Raw genomic sequence first — 18,851 nt, forward strand, 5'->3', positions numbered from 1 at the left:
TCATTCTAAGCAACTGTCTGTGCGTCAAGAGTGTAAAAAGCTTCTCCGCCTTCAGAGAAGGAGAAATTCTAGTGGAGTTGTTCGACTGCCTTGGATTAACAATCCCCTGGGTTGTAACCAAGTTAAATCCTTGTCTCCTCTTCTTTTTCTGTCATTTAGGTTTTACTTTATAACTGCTGCTAGTTTTTGAGTTGAAAGTTTTGAGAAGGGTATACTTTAATTTTACAAGCAATTCTCTCCCTCTTGCCGGCCCTGCTGCACCAACAGTTATTAGCAATTAGTGCAGGGAGCCAAGGCATAGGGAAGACATACTCGGATACGTCGAGTTTTGACTTTAAGACCTTATGTAGTAACACCTCATGTCTTAACCATCGCACCACCCCAATGGGGCATATTAATTGAATTCAAAAAAAAAAAACCTAATAGCCTCATTAATTAATCTTGAGGTGACTGATCCGGCCCCATGAAATTTTCCCACATGCCACCAGGGTAAATCGAGAAATGCGCGCGGCGGGCAGCCCAAAAGTCCAACAAATCAAGAAATGCGCGCGACGAGCAGCCCAGAAGTCCAACATCCTTTGATTGCGTGCCCCATTTAAAGGAAAAATTTCTGCAAATACGTCATGCTGGGATCAAACCGCGAGGACCTAGGTGACAACTTAGATGTCCTACCGCGACACTATAGCCTCATGGACCAGATTAATTGAATTAAAAAAATGATAAATCCAGTTAGTTTTATTGAATATCCCTGGGATGACCAGTTCCGTCCCACAAAATTTTTCCACTGGCCACCAAGGAAAATTGGGAAGCACGCACCGCGGATTGTCCAGAAGCCCAACATTCATTGGTTGCACGTTTTATTTGGAGGAAAAAATCTTACAACTATACTATAGCTAGGAATTAAATTGCGAATACCTGGGTGATAATCTGGATGTCCGATCGTAACTCTATAGTCTCGGGGACCAGATTAATTGAATTCACAAAAAAAAAAGATAATAGCCCCCGTCCCTAGGGCTCCACTATCAACACGAATAAGGTAAATCATGGTAACTATTGAGGTAAATGGGTGGCGGGGCCGAATGTTTTCACCACAGGAATGCAGGGTTATTATTTATTGCCAGCCCTATGAATCAAACTCATGACCTGATCTTGGTACTAACAATATACATATCACATAGCTGAGCCCGTGAGAGTAGATTAATTGAATTCAAAGTGGCTAAAAGATGAATACGTTCGCCCCCAGCACCTCCGTCAACCCATCCCAGAGCCAACACGTAGAAGGTAAATTACGGATAGCTACTAGTCTTTGAAATAATGACTAGCACATAAGGGAGACATTTACCTCAACTTTACCGAGATTCAAACCTCATACATCATGATAGCAACACCTCATGTGTTAGCCACTAGACCATCCCAAGAAGACAGATTAATTAAATTCAACGTAGCAAAAGGTGAATACGCTCGCCCCCAGCGCCCCCGCCAACCCGTCCCATGGCCAACAGGGAGGAGGTAAATTACGGGCGACTACTAGCCTTTAGAATAGTGACTAGCACATAAGGGAGGTATTTAGCTCGATTTTACCAAGATTCGAACCCCAGACCTCATGATAATAATACCTATGCCCTAACCACTAAATCATCCGAGGGGACTAGATTAATTGAATTCATTACTCATATACTTGACATATAATAATAATAATAATAATAATAATAATAATAATAATAATAATTAAAAATTCCCGGATGTAGGGTCCACTTTGGGTATTTTAAAATACTAGTCCCGATTTAAATAATTGCTCTTTTATAAACCGGGAGCGACTAGACCGCCTCCGCCTACGCTTCCTGGGAAAACCGGCGGTCCAATCCCGGCACCGACCCTACGCTTCTTTCACAGTGGTGCGCGTGCATTGTTCCCTGGCCATTCGCCTCCGCCTCACGGACCTCTCTCGTCGGAAGCGGTCACGCGACGCAGGCGCTCTCCTCCGTCCTAGGGTCGCGGTGATGGGTGTCGATGAGTCAATTATTGCTCCTCCGTTCTCCGTGACGCTGTAGATCTTGTCTCCTTTATTTCTTTCCGCGTCTCCGGATGAGGTGGCCCTCACAGGTTTCATGTTATGCTCTTTACGATCTTCTGCCATTCTTTTACCAGTCGAAGTAATCACATTGGTGTTATCCCGATGTGAGATCCCTGCATTAGGTTCAGTTTAATCGCCGACGTGGTTGAAGATGTTGATCGTCTTTCTATCGAATTGAATGCTAAGGTTTGAGATCTGCATGTTCTAGTTTTCGTACATGTTTTTTTCTTCTTTTTTATAATTAGGTTGCGCTGTTTTATAGCGCCATTTCACTTCCAATGATTCAGGACAGGGAACTCCTTGCATTTTGTGTTAGGGTTCATTATGAGATTTTTTGTGCTATCATCCTAGTTATTAAGCGGTTGGTTATTTTCTATCCTGTTTTTAGAGAGTTTCTTGAATATTCTGGAAGTCACTGGTCTTGGTTGTCTTTCGACGTAGTTATTAGGCTTCTGTCAAGGTGTTTACTAGTTACTACTTTATGAAAAGAAGTTGGTTCCAGTATTATATTTGGTTTTGAAGATGAAATCATTGGTTACTGTTTCTGAGCCCTAAATTGCCTTTTACTTGGCATTTAAAGTAATTAAACACACACACGCAAAAAAAAAAAAAAAAAAAAACGTCAGTACTAGTGGATTGTAATTAAGGGATGTGGTTTCCAATTTGATCAGTGGGTTGGTTTGTGAGTTTTTGTCCCGTTTAAAATTGAATGGTTCTGTAACCATATCTCATAAATCATCTAGTTTTATTTTTTTTCTTTATTATGAAGCAAAATCACAAATAATTTTTTTTTGTGAGCTTAGTGTATCTGAACACCTTTTAGTGTAATTTGAACTGTTTAGCTTCAATTGTCCAAGGACCAGTAACAACGATTCCTCATAGTAGTTGGATTACGTTTGAAGTTTCTTTCACAAAGATAAAAGGTATCTAAACTTCAAAATTCAAAATACTAAATTTTTTATATATCCCTATACTATTTCAAGAGGGATAACATATTGAAATGATGAAGTATATGTCCAGCACGTGTAGAACTCTATAACAAGTGATTAATCAGTTCTCACTAATTCACAATAGCTAAGAAACAATAGTTGAAGGTGAGCTGGTGGAATGGTTCATGTGGTTGTATTTATGTGTTTTATTGTTAATGCACTTACTTTATGATCCATCACTTTAACCATTCTGGAGTTTTTGGCAGAATACATGGACATGCATTTCATATTCTCAATTGTTGCTAGTAGTATAGTACTCCCATGTGTAGATCAAAAGTTTCTTATTCAGGCCAATAAATGTGATGCCTCATGCTTTGTTGTATGATTTAATTTATTCAGTGTGCTGTTTTGCTCTCTGTGGCTTACTACCTCTGATCATTTTCAGGTGTTCTGTATTTCTCGAGTAATACTTGTTGCCTGGAATAGTTAGCCTAATATTCATGCGCATACAAGGTTTTCAATAAAGACTGGCTTGCTAAATCAGTAAACATATCAATGTGCATAGCTCCTCCATCCAAGTTACCAACTAATTAAGCCTATCCGAACCCAGAAACTAAACTTCTAAAAGAGTAGGCGAGCATGTTGATCAGCAAACAACTATTGCTGACTTACCTTTATCTTCTTATTTACATATGCCTCTCATCTGGAGTTATCCTGTATAACAAGGTAAATTGTTTTCGTCTCATGAGTTACCTTAATTTTTTTTTTTTTTTGAAAATTAATGAACTTGAAGTAATTTATGTTGTTCTTAGCTATGTGTTATAGAAGGATTTTTATGGAATTTGTGCACATATACAATTTCCTTATATAATATATGTGTTTTAGAAGTTTTTTATGGACTTTATGCAAATATATATTTTCTTCTTAGCCTATCAATGATGGATTTACAGCTATGTAGCTAAACAATTGGATGCAAATATGGTAATATTTTGGCATATTATCTTTTTGTTCTCACTTTTTAGTTTTATCATTATTACAAATCACATGCAAATTTTGTGCTTGGAGTTGGACTCTTTCATAAATTAATGTTTCGTATGTCAGTTTATGTCAAACATCACATATTTTCACCTAGCAATTAATTTCTACTCTAAAGAGGATTCTTATCACCAGGTAACCTTACCTAGCACCTTGAAGTATGAAGAAGGTTCTTATGTCTGAACTTTATATATCTCTCAAGTACTTAATTCCACTTATATATATTAAGGTTTCACATTACATTTTATCCTTAGGGCATAATTTGGGTGTTGCATTTCAATTCTAAATGCATGGAAACTGATATATCCTTTAAAATCCATGTTTGATATCTTTCCATGAGATTTTATTTTTCATTAAATGAAATTTTAGGTGAGAACACAACCTCCACTAAAATGTTCAGTTTCTCAATAGCACGCCATTACATTGTTGCCCTTCTTAGTTTTGATTATGAATGTTTTCTGAGTTCTTTCTGTTTTTCCAATTTGTTCTGTGTTGTTACCTATTTGACTTAGCATTCTCTTGTAAATTTGTTAAGTAAAAATCCAATAATACCATCACATACCAACCATAAGAATTGATTGTCTGATATTCTCTCAACAAGTCATATGCATGATTGTTTTATTTTCTTGGGGTAATGATGGCCATGGGAATATGAATACTTTTATACCAAACAAATCCTGAAACATTATATATCAAGTTTTTAGATAATAGAACTTCCAAGCATTCCTTTTGCACAGTTTAAATTTATTGTAAAGGTAGGAACTTTGTCTCTAGTTGCTGAATAGCTATATTATTTTGAAATGTTAAGCATTGTTATAGTGACAAATAGGCTCAGTTAACCATATCCAATTTGAAATGGTTTTCTTATGTATATAATTTTTATTTTTGATATTTTCAGTGGGTATTATCTCCCAAGTATTTCAAGTTTCCCTTCCCCATAACACTTACTATGATTCATATGGGATTCTCTGGTGTAGTAGCATTCTTCCTTGTTCGTGTTTTCAAGGTATGTATAAAAGATGTTATTATTTATTGCACATCTAGCTATTGACTTTCTTGATTTAACTGGTTCCCATCCTATTACATCTATTCTTGCTAAGATTTCATCCTTTTACATTTTATCTTTTTGCTATTTAATTTTGTTATTATTGTGATACACTATCCTGCTTTTCTTTGCTCTATATATTTCTTCTTTATGAACTTTACCCAGTTTTCATTGAATTTTACACGTTAGTTTAGACATTTAAATTTTTGTAATCTGTTGCGATTAGTTTTGAAAAATTAATGGTTTAAACATCCAAACAATACAGAAAGTCATGTCTCTTTCAAAAATTGAGGTCCAGTGGCTAGTAAAATTGTTTCTTACTCTTCTATTAGTATTTTTGAGCTCTCGAAGATGCAAGATCCCTTTTGACTGTGGGCTACATGATGCTTTTTCAGGGAACAAAAGACTTGATCTAATCACTAGAAAAAACCTCTTGCATATGAGAAATGACTAAATACAGTAGGTTGGGTTCACCTAGTAAGGATTGCTGGGAGCAATAATTAATATTCATCATGGAAAACTACGGGATTACTTTCAATAGGATGCTACAAGAACTGATTCTCCCATTTGATGCATGATATTTTGGTATTAGGTAGATAATGATAATTCAAGATGGCAGTTATATTTCTGTAACTTGTTATACTAAAATTTTAATTTAATTTTCTTTATAATTGCTATAGTTTTTATTTGAAGGAAAATAAGTTAAGTGTAAGGGATTATTGGATATGAAGGCATTTGAGTTGATTTTGAAACATTTTAAAGTGTGGTGAGTCTTGGCATGACACGATATTGAAATTGTGTCGTTCCCGGAACTTGGCATGGAATGACACTTCAGATCTTACTAGACTACTTGCCTAGTTTCATGGGATAATTTGTTTAATTTATGCTGGGCATCATACTGACTCTCAGTGTGCTACACTGTTGATTTTTTATTCATTTCTTATTTGTTTTAATTATTATTTTTCAGTATGGTATGATACTGTAATATTGTAACAAATCTGAAGTTTCCCCTTATGATAAAAAATTTCAATCCTGCCTCATAATCTGAGATGGCTAGGATGCTATTTGCTTTGATTTTGCATTCAGACATGTTTTCAAATGCATTTTTGATCTTACATGTTGGAGGTTATTAATGTATGAACAAACATCCAAATCTTGGGGCATTCCATATTTCTTTGCCAATTCAAAGAAGAAATGGTAGGAGTAAGGAAAAACATGTCAATGAAGAAATCTGAAGCAACTGCAATGCATGCTGTCCTGTTGATGAAAGACTTGATGAGTTAGTAGTATTTCTGCCATCATTATAATCAGAGTCATAACAATTTTCAACCTTTGACTATGTGCATATTTCTTGTATTCTTGCTTCTTTATTTCTTATTAATTTTAGCAACTTGTGATATGGAAATTCTGTTTGACAGAAGTACCATGATCAGTTTCTGCACAAAAAAATGTCAATTTTTCTACTATTGAGATCATATTGCATTGTATTCGAATTCAGAAATTCATTTTGCATGATTCAGATGACAGCCAGATTCACTTTGATTTGTTTGTTGATTGGCAGGTTGTGGCACCAGTTAAGATGACTTTTCAATTGTAAGGGTTTGAAACTCGCATGTCTACTCATTGTTCCTTCTTTAATATACACTATTAATCCTGCAGATATGCGACTTGTGTCATTCCTATTAGTGCGTTCTTTGCTTCGAGTCTGTGGTGAGTATTTTTGTTGTTATTTCAAGGATGATTTGCTTTCCAGACTAATCAAACTTTATTCAACTATTTGTAAAACAGTATATTTGTATCATCTTATACCTTGATTGTGGCCACTCAGATATCATTACTATTTGGGTCTCGTTTTATTTTTGTTTGGTTCATTGTTAATCATTAATAAGGCTTAGGAATAACTTTTGCATACAGCTTATTTCTTGTTTGATTATAGAATTTTCTTATGCTAAATGAAGCGAATTCAGTTGTATGCTGATAAATCAATGGCTATTGTTGCAAATTGCCATTTTCGGTCTTAATATGCATTTGCTATTTTTGTGTATCAAGACTTGAAGTTTGTTGTTCAAAAAGTACAGACTTGTTTTTGTCATATACCTTTTTCACTTGTTTGGAAAATGGTTTTTTGGACTATCATTTTGACTATTTTCTTTCAGTTTTGCCTCTGAATTCTTTATTTAATCTTTTCAGCAATACAAAAGTAGCATAGCATATTTTATGTCCACATCACTCTTTTTCGTAGAGGCTAAAATAATTGGCGAGGAAATATATCATTAAACTGATTTTCTGCTTTCTTTCTCCTTTGTTGATTATTCGTGGTGTTATGTTGTTTGACTATCTTTTGGATATAAACCTTATGGATTTCTAATGACTTTTTTTCTCCTTTGTTGATTCTTCATGTTTTTATATTGTTTGACTATCTTTTGGATATAAACCTTATGGATATTTAACGAATCAAATTGATAAACTAACCAAACTTGATACTAATTTAAATTCAGTATTAGTTTTATTTGCAATCTATCAAAGAAGTTAATCTTTTGAAAATCATTAGTCAGTTTCCAAAGATGAAAATCAATTAAAAGTAGGCATAGAATAATTAGCAATTTATTTTGAAAGCAATTTTGGTTCTTTTATAGGTTTGGAAACACAGCTTATCTGCACATTTCAGTTGCCTTTATTCAGATGTTAAAGGCCTTGAGTGAGTTACCTTACCCTTTCACCATTATGTTTTGTCAACTAAAATACTGCACATGTAACTGTTCTTGAATTTGAATTCTTGCAGTGCCAGTTGCCACATTTATCATGGCCGTTATTTGTGGAACTGACAAATTAAGATGTGATGTTTTCTTGAATATGGTACTGGTCAGCATTGGTGTTGCAATCTCATCATATGGGGAGATTTACTTTAATGTAGTTGGAACAGCTTACCAGGTCACTGGTATATTTGCAGAAGCATTAAGGCTGGTTTTAACTCAGGTTCTCCTCCAGAAAAAAGGCTTAACTCTAAATCCTGTTACAAGTCTATATTACATAGCACCCTGCAGGTATGTTATTCCCATGAATCTACTCATTGATTAATCATTGGGTTTTTTTTACCTTGTAAGCCTCACTGTTAACTGTAATTTCATAAAAATAAGCAGGAAGCATAGCTTCAATTCTTGTGAGCACAGCTTCAATGGTGAGAATGCCATTAGACTAGAATGATTTGTAACTCATGGAATCATGGATGGTTTTATGCTTTGCAGATGTTTATTGGGTAATGAGGATCAGATGGTACAAAATAGATTGAATTGTTATGGGCATTTTCAAGGGTGACCAACAAATTCTATAGTTAGAAGAATTGAATTATTAGAGTAGAAGATATATCGTGTAGACTGCAACCAAACAATATTTCAGTCAATGTAATAAAAAATAATTAAATTAATACATATATATATATATATATATATATATATATATATATATATATATATAAGAATGCTAGCCATCACATCTCATGGTGCACACCTTATGAGCACCAAGTGTATTTTTTTTCTTTATTTTTTTTAGAGCTTAATGTTTAAGGTTTAGGTCATAGTATATTATTATTTAAGCTAAAGAAATTAAAAACAAAAACAAAAAAAAAAAAAAAAATTATACATGGTGCTCACAAGCCACAAGGTGTGTAGGCTAGCAAATATATATATATATATATATATATATATATATATATATATATATTGATGTAATATGTATTTTGGGTAAATTCTGAACAGATAATGTGATGAGACTAAAAAATAATTTTTAATTCTTTGTTTATGTGTGAATATTACCTCCCTTTTTCATGGGACTAGTATCTCATTTTGTTTTATATCTTTTTTTTCTCTTTGAAAAACCTACACTTGTGATGATTATTACAACTGTATTTTTTATTTGCAGTTTCTTGTTTCTTTTTGTACCTTGGTATGTATTGGAGAAGACAGGGATTGAGATTTCACAAATCCAATTTAATTTCTGGATTTTTTTCTCAAATGCTGTCTGCGCATTGGCCTTGAACTTCTCTATATTTCTGGTCATTGGTAGAACTGGGGCAGTGACCATCAGAGTTGCTGGGGTTCTCAAAGACTGGATTTTGATTGCCCTTTCCACAATTATCTTTCCTGAATCTACAATTACGGGTCTTAATATAATTGGATATGCTATTGGTAAGCTCTGGTTTCCCTGCTTAAAATCTTTTACTGCTGCAGTTCGTTTCCTTTTTGCCTCTTCCTAATTTTTCTATTTATCCAGCCCTTTGTGGCGTTGTCTTGTACAACTACTTGAAGGTAAAGGATGTCAGAGCATCAAATCAACTTCCTACAGAAAGCACCCCCGAGAGGATGACAAAGGTTAGAACTTAGAAGAGCTAAAGCACAGGGCTTACCGCCATTTAGAATACTCATGTTATTAAGCTAGCATACAGCCTAATATGCATCCTACTTTCCCTTTCTATTTAAAAGTGACTATGTTGAGCTAATTTTGAACTTGGATAGTAAAAGGCGGCCTACCTTGTCTTCTTCAAAAAAAAAAAAAAATTGTAGGATTGGTAGACATGCCAGTTATTCAATGATTTCTTAGATGCATGTGGGGTTTCAACTATTTGTGCAGGATTGGAAGCTAGAGAAGCAATCAGATTTATTTGGCGATAATGTTAATGTGAGCGGGAATGATGCTGTAGTAACTTCATTCATGGTTGACGAAGAAGCGCTGCTCCTCCAGCCTGCGAGGTTTTCCAGTTTGAAGTCAACATAGTATATATATACATCAGGATCATTGCCGATGAATTGACTAGTTGTTTTCTCTGGGTCTTTACGGCTGCATCTAAAGGAAATGAAATATACCAATGTCACTGTACTTGGTTCAAACTGTAAAAGAACTGCTACAAGTTTTGCTTGAGTTGGAGGTATAATAGATTATGGCTTTAGCTGCGGGCAAAATGTCCTGCTTGTGTTGTGCAAAAGGAGGCTTATGGCATTGCTCCTGTTAATTTCTTAAATTATTTTAGCAGTTTAGAGAGAAATTCTTAACTTGTTGATAATTGTAGTTATTCACAGTGGAACATTCATAGTATCTATCAATCTATCAGCCCATATTGCTAGGATCGACATAGCTCCGGCTCCGACGAAGAGAGCGATGTAGGATGCCACCTGAAGCCTGGCATTGCTGCTGAACCGCCAGCCAAGGAAAATCCACGGCAATGAGATCCACCAAGGCCCTCATGTCTGCTACCTCCTCCTGGTGCTTCCGCTCACAGAACTGTGTGGCTATGAAGTCCAACACCAACGTCCCGAGGGCCGCCGCTATCGCCATGAAGCCAGGGAAGGGGAAGCGCCGCCAAGGAAAGGCCGGGAGGCAGGAGCTCGTAAACGCCGACTGCGCGTCGTGAAGCATGTGCACGAATCTCGTTGTGCGGCGAACGCCTTGGGGCATGTGAACACGCCCCCGTCAGTCCGCCGAAGCCGTCGGTTCCGCCCCACCAGAGGGAGGACCACCCCCGTCGCCAGGATCGCCGCAAGGAGATGCGATCATGGTCGGCGGGAGAAGGAAAATTCGGCCGTTAATACGGTTTGTCTCAACGGCCATGCAGGAATCTACGGGCGGAGACATGGACAGCTGACTTCGTCGCCGTCCCTTGGATTTCACACGTGGCAATACTGGAGTAAGAATGTCGACATCTTGTCCGAGGAGCCGCTTTGGATTGTGTCTCCGTTGGTGAGCCATGTGGGGCCCAACAGATGGGTCGGCTTTTGTTCGTTAGTGACACAGCGCTCTAAAACTGTAAACGACTTTCACTTTTTAATGTTTTTTTTTTTTTTGAAAATTTAGGTGTTCCAACTTCGCATAAATAAATTTAAAATTTCTTTTAATTCACCGATTATATTTTTCATATATTTAGAACCCGACTTCTAGAATTATTTTTAACTTTTTTATGTTGAAATCAACGGCTCTATCATCTCTTTTTATAATTTTTTAATAAATTAGGAAAAATTAAAAAGACTTTCTTCATTATAATTTTCATATTAAAGTGCTCATTAAAAAAAAGAGAGGTTAAATATATGCTTAGTATGTTTCTCATTTTGATAATTCTTTTATTCTAATGCTATTATAATAGCTATGGTATAACTAAAGCAATTAAGCCATAACTACTATAAATAGCTCAATAATTTTTTTAAAAAAAATAATGTAGTTAAAATTATTATATATAAGTACTTTTATATCATATACTTTTTACTAACTTAATTACAAATTATTTAAATTTATCAAAATTACTTTAATCTAGTCTATTTTTAATATGATTTTAACCATATTAAAGTGATTTTTGATAAAATTTAAATAATTTTAACTAAGTTGATAAAAAAAAATTATTTATATAATAATGTAGCAATTATGGTTGCAACTGTCATAACACACATGACTAAAATAAAAATATTTTAAAGATAAAAATATATCTTGGGACTTTTTCATTTTGAAAAATAAGGATGCTTTTTTATGCAAATGATAATTAAAGTCACCTTCTTTATTTTTGTCTAATAAATTTACTATCTAAATCTATATTAAATATTAACTAATTATATTTGCCAACTCAACTATGTGTTTATATTATTTATGGTATCATGGTCCAAAATATTCATACCTAGCTTGTCAAAAATTTCAAACTAATGCACAATACTGTCTTAGACAAATATGGATCCTTTAGTATTGGTCTTATGGATATGGAGGAAGGTAAATATAGATATACAGGTGTTAGACACATGATGAAATAAATTTCATATCGTCAATTATGAGAATACCATAATACCTTAGAGGAGTCATAGTGTGAGGTCAAGCAACATAACCTTTCATACACTAGAGTCTAGAGCACTTCTAATATTAGTTATTACAAGTTCTAAGAAAAGACAGTGATGCAACTATCGACAATAACTACGATTGATATTGAATCAAGGCATGAGTCAAGAGAGGACACAATGTGTTTGATCACAATTAGAAGCCAAAGATCATGCTCTATGGACTTTGCTGTGAGATGATACAAAGCGGCCCGATTTCAACCGCTAGCTTATTGTTGCGAGCACTCCTGGCATGAGTGAAAAATCAAACAAACCCATGCTTGAGACGGCCTAGGCATATGGGTTTGTGTTCATCTATGGCACAATCAAGTTAGTCTACTGCCCCATTTACGATTAGGTCGTGCTGAGCCAGGGCATGTTGTGGGTGGAACTAAAATATTTAGTCACTGAAAATATCTTTGCGAGTGATCAACAATGTGCTATACTAAAACTCCACAAATCTTCAATTTAACATGACTATATATGGTACAACTGGATTTATACTTTCAGGGGACAATCAACTGTGTAAACCATCCCCAAGAAGAATATATAATGTGGACAAACAAAATAGGATCGGAAGAGAGCAAAAAACAACAAAACTAATGGTCGAGGAATAAAATTAGAGATCAAATTAAGAAAGGATCACACACTATGCAAGGGCAATGATGAGACTTTTCTTTGTATCCTTCCTTTGATCTGCCTGATCTTGGCATCCACCCTTGCAGTAAAACCAATGTGAGTCTTCTGCCTTGCTTTAGATTTCTCTCTCTTCCACATATGAGAGTCCTCCAAATCCTTTTTGTAGTGTTTGATCTCCTGGATTACATGGTGATCCAATGGATAGAAGGTCCTCTGGATGGAAATATGGAGAAGATATGGAATGTTGCATACTGCAGTAACTAGAAGAGTCACAGTCCAGAAAGTTGGTGCGGATCCAAGGGCTTCTTGGAGTATTTGGAAGGCATTCCCGGAGATAACTGGCGAAGACATTCCATAGATAAACAAGAAAAGATACCATGTAACAATACTGCCACAGACGAAGAGAATCTGAATCCATGTGAAATGGCTCATAATAAGGGAAATTTGTACATTTACAGCCCAGATGATGCAGGTGAACATGGTGGCTCCGACGGCAGCCATGTCAGCTATCTGGCCCTCGGCTCGGAATGCCCCAAGGCGAAATATTTCAATGTTGAGGAAATGTATGATGATGGATGAATAAAGACCATTAAACATCCAACCAATAATCCTGTACCAACCGAAGAACAAGTTTCTAGGTCCTTGCTGGTACAGTGCTGGGAACTGCAGCATAAGCAGCCAATGTTGTATCAAACTGGTGAAGAACAAAATTGATGTGCGAGATGATCATATGACAGTTATGCGTGTACAAGATTGATTCACAACATAAAAAAAGGGAATTTTCTTGCATTGTCAACTAGTCTAAGAGTTTAGAGATATTGAAACATACCTGTAAGCATACTTCAGAAGATACATCCTGCTCGAATACTCCCAATGTTATTACCGGCAATGAGGTCAGAACTACATTAAATAGAATCATGTACCAATCATCATATACAGACTGACCGGAGAAGCCAGTGTATGCTTCATAGAAGAATATTGTCAGCCCAAATGCTATGTTTTTATAGAAGAAATAACAAATCTGAAAAATGATCCAAAACAACTTAGTTGTAAGTAGAAAACAGACCATAAGAGAAAAAGTATATACTGATCTTTCATAGGTTCTCACCATGAGTGCAATCCTCTTATAGCACCAGTGACCATGTACAACAAGAAGTCGTTCTAGGAATCTGAATTGGGAAATGGAAAAGTCACTAGCCATCACAGCCTGCAAGAAATCATGAATTTATAAACATTTTGTGATTATTCATCCAATAATTCTGTACTTCACTAACATGAATCTGATATCTTAATACATTAAAAATAATCAGTCATTTCCAAACCTGCATCCCTTCTACGCCGCTAATACCAACACCTATATCAGCCTCTTGAATCATACCAACATCATTGGCACCATCACCTATAGCCAAAGTAACTTTTCCTGTACCTTCTTTTACCAATCTTGTCACCTAGAAAAAGAGGTAAGCAATAAGCAAAGAATGCAGGTGATGATTCTAGGATGAATTTTAAATCACATGATATATGGTACCAATGCTTTCTGCCTTGGGGATACACGGCAACATATCACAGAAGCACAATCAACTGCTAGACATAGAAATTGATTCTTTAAATCATCCTCTAGGGCATATGTTAGAGTTTTCCCATCAATTATCAGAGCAAATGCTGCATATGGATCCTTCTCCAGCTTGATCATTTGGAAGGCATTTGTTATTTGCATCATAAGGTTCTCTTTTGCCGCCTGATCAGTCATCAAATGTAAACGCACACCCTATCATAAAATTAAATTTCTGCATAGAGAAGGACAAAGAGATGTAATCCAATGCATATTATAAAGATATACCTTATTTGGATCTTGTGTTACTAGTTCAGTGTTTGCAATTGATAAGTGTATCTGTTTCATGCCTTGTCTAAGTAAACTGCACGCAAATCTGTAAAGAAAAATACAAATTTACTTTCAAAGAATGGCAGATAAACAATTGATGAGTAGAGAGAGATAGGCCTTCAACTATGTGAATTATTAAGAAGGCATACCCAATATTGATTGCAGTTTCAATCTTATCACCAGTCAAAACCCAAATCTTGAGACCAGCTTGAGCTAATTTATCTATACACTGAGGAACCTATACAACATTGAACGGTCAAAAGAATGGGAAGTACAAGTAGACTGATACTGCCAAAGCAAGACACAGTGCTTACTCCTTTTTGTAATTTGTCTTCCACAGCAGTTGCACCTACAAGAATCAACTCTCTTTCCATCATATCAGACACCCGATCAACTTGTGCTTCCCGATCTGCTCCAATGGTTGTTTTTGCTTTTGTAAACTCATTATTCCAAGAAGAATACTCAGCTTCATCAAGCACCCTATATCCCAGTGCTAATGTTCTCAATCCTGATTCCCCATATTCAGTGAGATGTTTGCTTGTATCACTCTCATACATTTTCCCATTTTTGGAAAGTCTATCAAAAATTATACTGTTCAAGAAAAAAGTTTGAAGCATCAAGATAACAACATTCATATATACATCTCACATGAGTAAAATGATTAATAATACTGAATCAAATGGATATACGGCAGTCTGACATACCTGTCAGCACCTTTGCAAAGAAGAACAATCTGTCCATTCTCATCGCGTAGAATAACAGACATTCTTTTCCTTTTGCTGTTAAATTCCAGTAGATTGAGAATCTTGAACTCCCTGTGGCAATTTAATTTGTAAGGTGAATTAATCTACAGAATATGGATACTAAAACCTAATGGAAGAGAAAATTTGAGTATGACCTCTCCACAGGTTCTTCAGAATGAGAATATTTTTCTCTAATGAACACACTAGATTGCGTCCTCTTACAAAATTCAAAGCCAAATTCCCTTGCTGCAACAAGGAATGCAGCTTCATCTGGTGATTCTGCTTCATAGTTGAAGCCACCAGTTTCCTTATTTTCTTCAGGAATTGCTGTGTGACACAAAGCGAGTATTCGAAAGAAAAGAAGAATAGTACTTGCAGTAGGCTCCTTTGTCCAGTTTCCATGCATCAAACGATCATCTTCAAAACTAAAACCTTTTATGGAAGGTTTGTCCATCTTCTCTATCATACAAGTAATCCCTTGTTCCAACTCAATATCTGATGATCCATAAGGAGGCGAATTCCCCTCCCATGGATCATGAGTTCCAGTTTGATGCTCAGGAGTGCCAGAAGCTTCTGATGCTATCTGCTTAGCCGCGGCAATTTCAACTTCACTAGCACGTACACCATATGAGATTCCGGCAATGGAACACTTGAGGAAGTCCATTTGATTGCAAGTTAGAGTGCCCGTTTTGTCTGAAAGTACGGTATCAACTTGCCCAAGCTCCTCATTCAAATTTGAAGTTCGTGCACGTGCAGGCTTTCCAATCTCCTCATCATACATGAGAACATCTTGGTTGATGAATGTTGCTTGCAAGACCTTGACAACTTCAATAGAAACATAAAGTGATATGGGAATCAGATATCCATACAGAATCAAAGCTGTGACGAGATGAAAAACACCAGATACTGCTGGTCTTGATGGATCATACATGCTAGTGGTAATATTAGGCTGCAAGTACCACCAATTCGGCATTCTATATTTTGTCAAAATAGCAAACCCAATTGAGCTAACTAAAGATATGAGAACAAGAAGACTGAAGAGAATATATATGATACTGTCCATTTTCCTCTCAATTCTGCTTCTCTTACAAGGTGAGTCAGTGGCATTCTGCATAACTTTGCTGTCATGGCCAGTGAAGATAACCACTCCGTATATGTAACTGGTATTCCTAAGTTTCGAATCTCTAAGCAAAATCTGGCTCGGATCAAGCAAATACATCTGTCTTTCATACTCAAAATTACCCACAAAAGTGTAAAGGTTGGGATTGGGGTCTTCACATTTTATAGTGCCTGTGAAATCCTTGAAGGCCTCATCATCTTCCAAGGACAATGTTACCTCAAGTGATCGCTTAATCTTCAAGTTAGTCTCACCATCCAAATTCATGGTCTCCACATAGCAAATCCCATCTTCATAGCTCGAAGAAAGTAGTAGGAGGTCAGCTGGAAAAAATTTATCTTTCTCAACCTTGATGACATCCCCCACGCAAATGTCCTGCCAATGCTTGTGGACAAACTGCCCCTCCCCCTTGTGAACATTGCCTCTCCGGCGGTTGACCTTCATGTCTTGTATAAATCTCTTCCAATCTTCCAGCGCTTCCTTCATCATGCTCAGCCCGACCACAAAGGCGAGCGGCGCAATCATGCTCACCGGAGTGAAGGGGGAAATAGGTGTGAGGGAGAGCATGGCGGCCAGGAGAAAGTAGATGTTGGCCACTCGACGGAATTGCTCAAACAATGCTTTGGGGAGGAAGGTGACAATGTTGTATCTCGTGGTGGAGATATGGTTGCCAGCGTAAAAGAGACCCATCTTCTTGTGGAGCTGCGATTGGTTGCAGTGGACGATGCGGGAGTAACAGGGACCACCGACAGAAGCCTGATCGTCATCTACTGTCACTGTCGGCCGGGCACAAGCGAAGGTATAAAGCAGGCTCCATTTGAGACGATCACGTTTCCTAACTCGTCGTCCCATTGCTCCCCTCTCTTCCTGGCTGCGGGTTTCTTTCCTTAACTCTGTAAAAAGACAAACGTGCCTCCATTAATCTAAAGTTCGAAGCTTTTTTGGGTCTATTGATTCATGAAACAATGCCAACTAGATTTCATCAGCCAAAGCTCTACCAATCGCTTACAAATCCGAGGAAAAGGCTCAACGCTAAATATTCGACCACAATCTTCGTACTCAATCCCAGAACCATGAAAACCGAAAGGGAAGAAAATAAAATAAAAAATTTCCGAAGATTTAAAAACAATAACAAACACCCGATTCGACTTCATGCAAGAGAAGAATCCAATAACAAATGATGGCAAAAAAGAAGAAGAGATCGAATGCACCTACTATTTTTCGCCGAGCTGATCCGAGGTGCCAACTTCTCCCCCTTCACGGAGAGAAACGCCGAGGGATTAGAGACTAGAGGCAATGAGAGGAGACGGAGATGATCGAATGGAGCTTCTGCTCCCCTCCCATCCTCCCTCCCACCCTTTCCCTCTTTCTCTCTCTCCTTCTCGACGCAACAGGAGGAATTTCCGGCTTCGTCGTAGGTTATAACTTCAAAGCCCCCCAAACTACTGAACTTTCCTATTTATATACTTTTCACAAATTGTTTTTTTTTATTACCGTAGGTGAGTTCTCTTGTTTTTATTTTTTTTCTTATTTCGATAATTTATGAGCATTTAAATTTTTAAATTGACTGTAAATCACACTTTGATAATTACTAAAGGATATACTAAGGTAGCAAGGGATTTGAGAACGTGTAAATAGATTTATTCTCAAATTTTATATTTATTGGATAGGAATGGAATAAAAATTTTGGAATAAAATTCAAAATTTTGAGTATTGATAAAATTTACATTTTCCCTTGGATTTTGATTGTAATCTCATGTCTCTGGGTTGATCAGTGGATTTCGATCAAAATTCATTGATCGACCTAGATATTTCAGATTGCAATTGATGCGGCGGTTAGAACAGGGGACCCCCATTTTGAAGGGTCAACGCCACGTGGAGGTCAAAATGCCAGGTGGTCCGTCGAAGAAGGGTGAGCCGACCGGACTCATGAGAAAAGGGCAAGCCGATCGGTTTGCCAGTAAACATCTGATAGTGAAAGGCGCCCTGACAGGGATCGGGGTTCCGACGCTCAATGGAACAGTAGCAAAGAGTCGAGCGGAAGGCCTAAGAGAAGGTGATGTACTGCTAACAGTTCTTACATAGCATCCTACCGAAGTTCTCCCCAGTATATCGCTGCAAACGACAGTCCGGACGTAAGGAGAGTGTCGCCCGGACTGCGCATGAGAGGAGATCCGTCCGGCCGGCGCGTGAACTCCCCGTTCAGCCGGACGGACAGACGTCCCGACCGGCGGTGGGTAAAGGACAACAAGAACATCCTCTGACAGCCGTCAAGTCCTATGGCTAGGCCATACTCCAAGTCTGACAACGAGGTGTTCTGCTGTCCCATCGAAGACGTGATTGGACTGTAGCAGTATGGCGTCAGGTAAGCATTCTGACAAACACATACCGAGGCATGGGTTGCGGACACGTACATGCCTCGGTGGGCGTGTAGAGGCTCTTTCACCGCTCTATATAAAGAGCCGCAGACTTCACCGGAGGTACGGGTACGCGGAAAAAGGCCTTCGGAGCTATTTTTTTTGACAACGAGGTGTTCTGCTGTCCC

The 18,851-nt window shown here is 37.2% G+C and overlaps 2 protein-coding genes across 5 annotated transcripts; one reads left to right on the forward strand and one right to left on the reverse strand.

The window, feature by feature from the left end:
* The first annotated feature begins 1,828 nt into the window (after positions 1 to 1,828).
* On the forward strand, positions 1,829 to 10,121 carry LOC121995628 (probable sugar phosphate/phosphate translocator At1g48230). 3 transcript variants are annotated; one of them, XM_042549362.1, is made up of 10 exons: positions 1,829 to 2,260; positions 3,449 to 3,729; positions 4,937 to 5,044; positions 6,645 to 6,676; positions 6,743 to 6,793; positions 7,720 to 7,781; positions 7,866 to 8,127; positions 9,002 to 9,267; positions 9,353 to 9,450; positions 9,710 to 10,121. In XM_042549362.1, the coding sequence occupies exons 2-10, from the start codon at positions 3,643 to 3,645 to the stop codon at positions 9,851 to 9,853; spliced, it is 1,110 nt and encodes a 369-aa protein (XP_042405296.1). In that variant the 5' UTR covers positions 1,829 to 2,260; positions 3,449 to 3,642; the 3' UTR covers positions 9,854 to 10,121. The 3 variants fall into 3 exon arrangements, with proteins under 3 accessions (XP_042405296.1, XP_042405298.1, XP_042405297.1); XM_042549364.1 differs by having other exon boundaries at positions 9,146 to 9,267; XM_042549363.1 differs by having other exon boundaries at positions 1,829 to 2,103.
* Positions 10,122 to 12,394: 2,273 nt separating this feature from the next.
* Positions 12,395 to 17,672, reverse strand: LOC121995630 (probable phospholipid-transporting ATPase 7). Of its 2 annotated transcripts, none has more exons than XM_042549365.1 (11): positions 17,522 to 17,672; positions 15,345 to 17,199; positions 15,151 to 15,261; positions 14,761 to 15,037; positions 14,596 to 14,684; positions 14,405 to 14,492; positions 14,093 to 14,332; positions 13,887 to 14,012; positions 13,673 to 13,771; positions 13,394 to 13,585; positions 12,395 to 13,227 (listed from the first exon to the last, which is right to left on the reverse strand). In XM_042549365.1, exons 2-11 carry the CDS (start codon positions 17,156 to 17,158, stop codon positions 12,568 to 12,570), a joined length of 3,696 nt encoding a protein of 1,231 aa, XP_042405299.1. In that variant the 5' UTR covers positions 17,159 to 17,199; positions 17,522 to 17,672; the 3' UTR covers positions 12,395 to 12,567. The 2 variants fall into 2 exon arrangements, with proteins under 2 accessions (XP_042405299.1, XP_042405300.1); XM_042549366.1 differs by having other exon boundaries at positions 14,093 to 14,302; positions 17,522 to 17,671.
* Between the last annotated feature and the right edge of the window lie 1,179 nt (positions 17,673 to 18,851).

The sequence above is a fragment of the Zingiber officinale genome, chromosome 6A (assembly GCF_018446385.1).
Source record: "Zingiber officinale cultivar Zhangliang chromosome 6A, Zo_v1.1, whole genome shotgun sequence".
Taxonomy (NCBI): domain Eukaryota; kingdom Viridiplantae; phylum Streptophyta; class Magnoliopsida; order Zingiberales; family Zingiberaceae; genus Zingiber; species Zingiber officinale.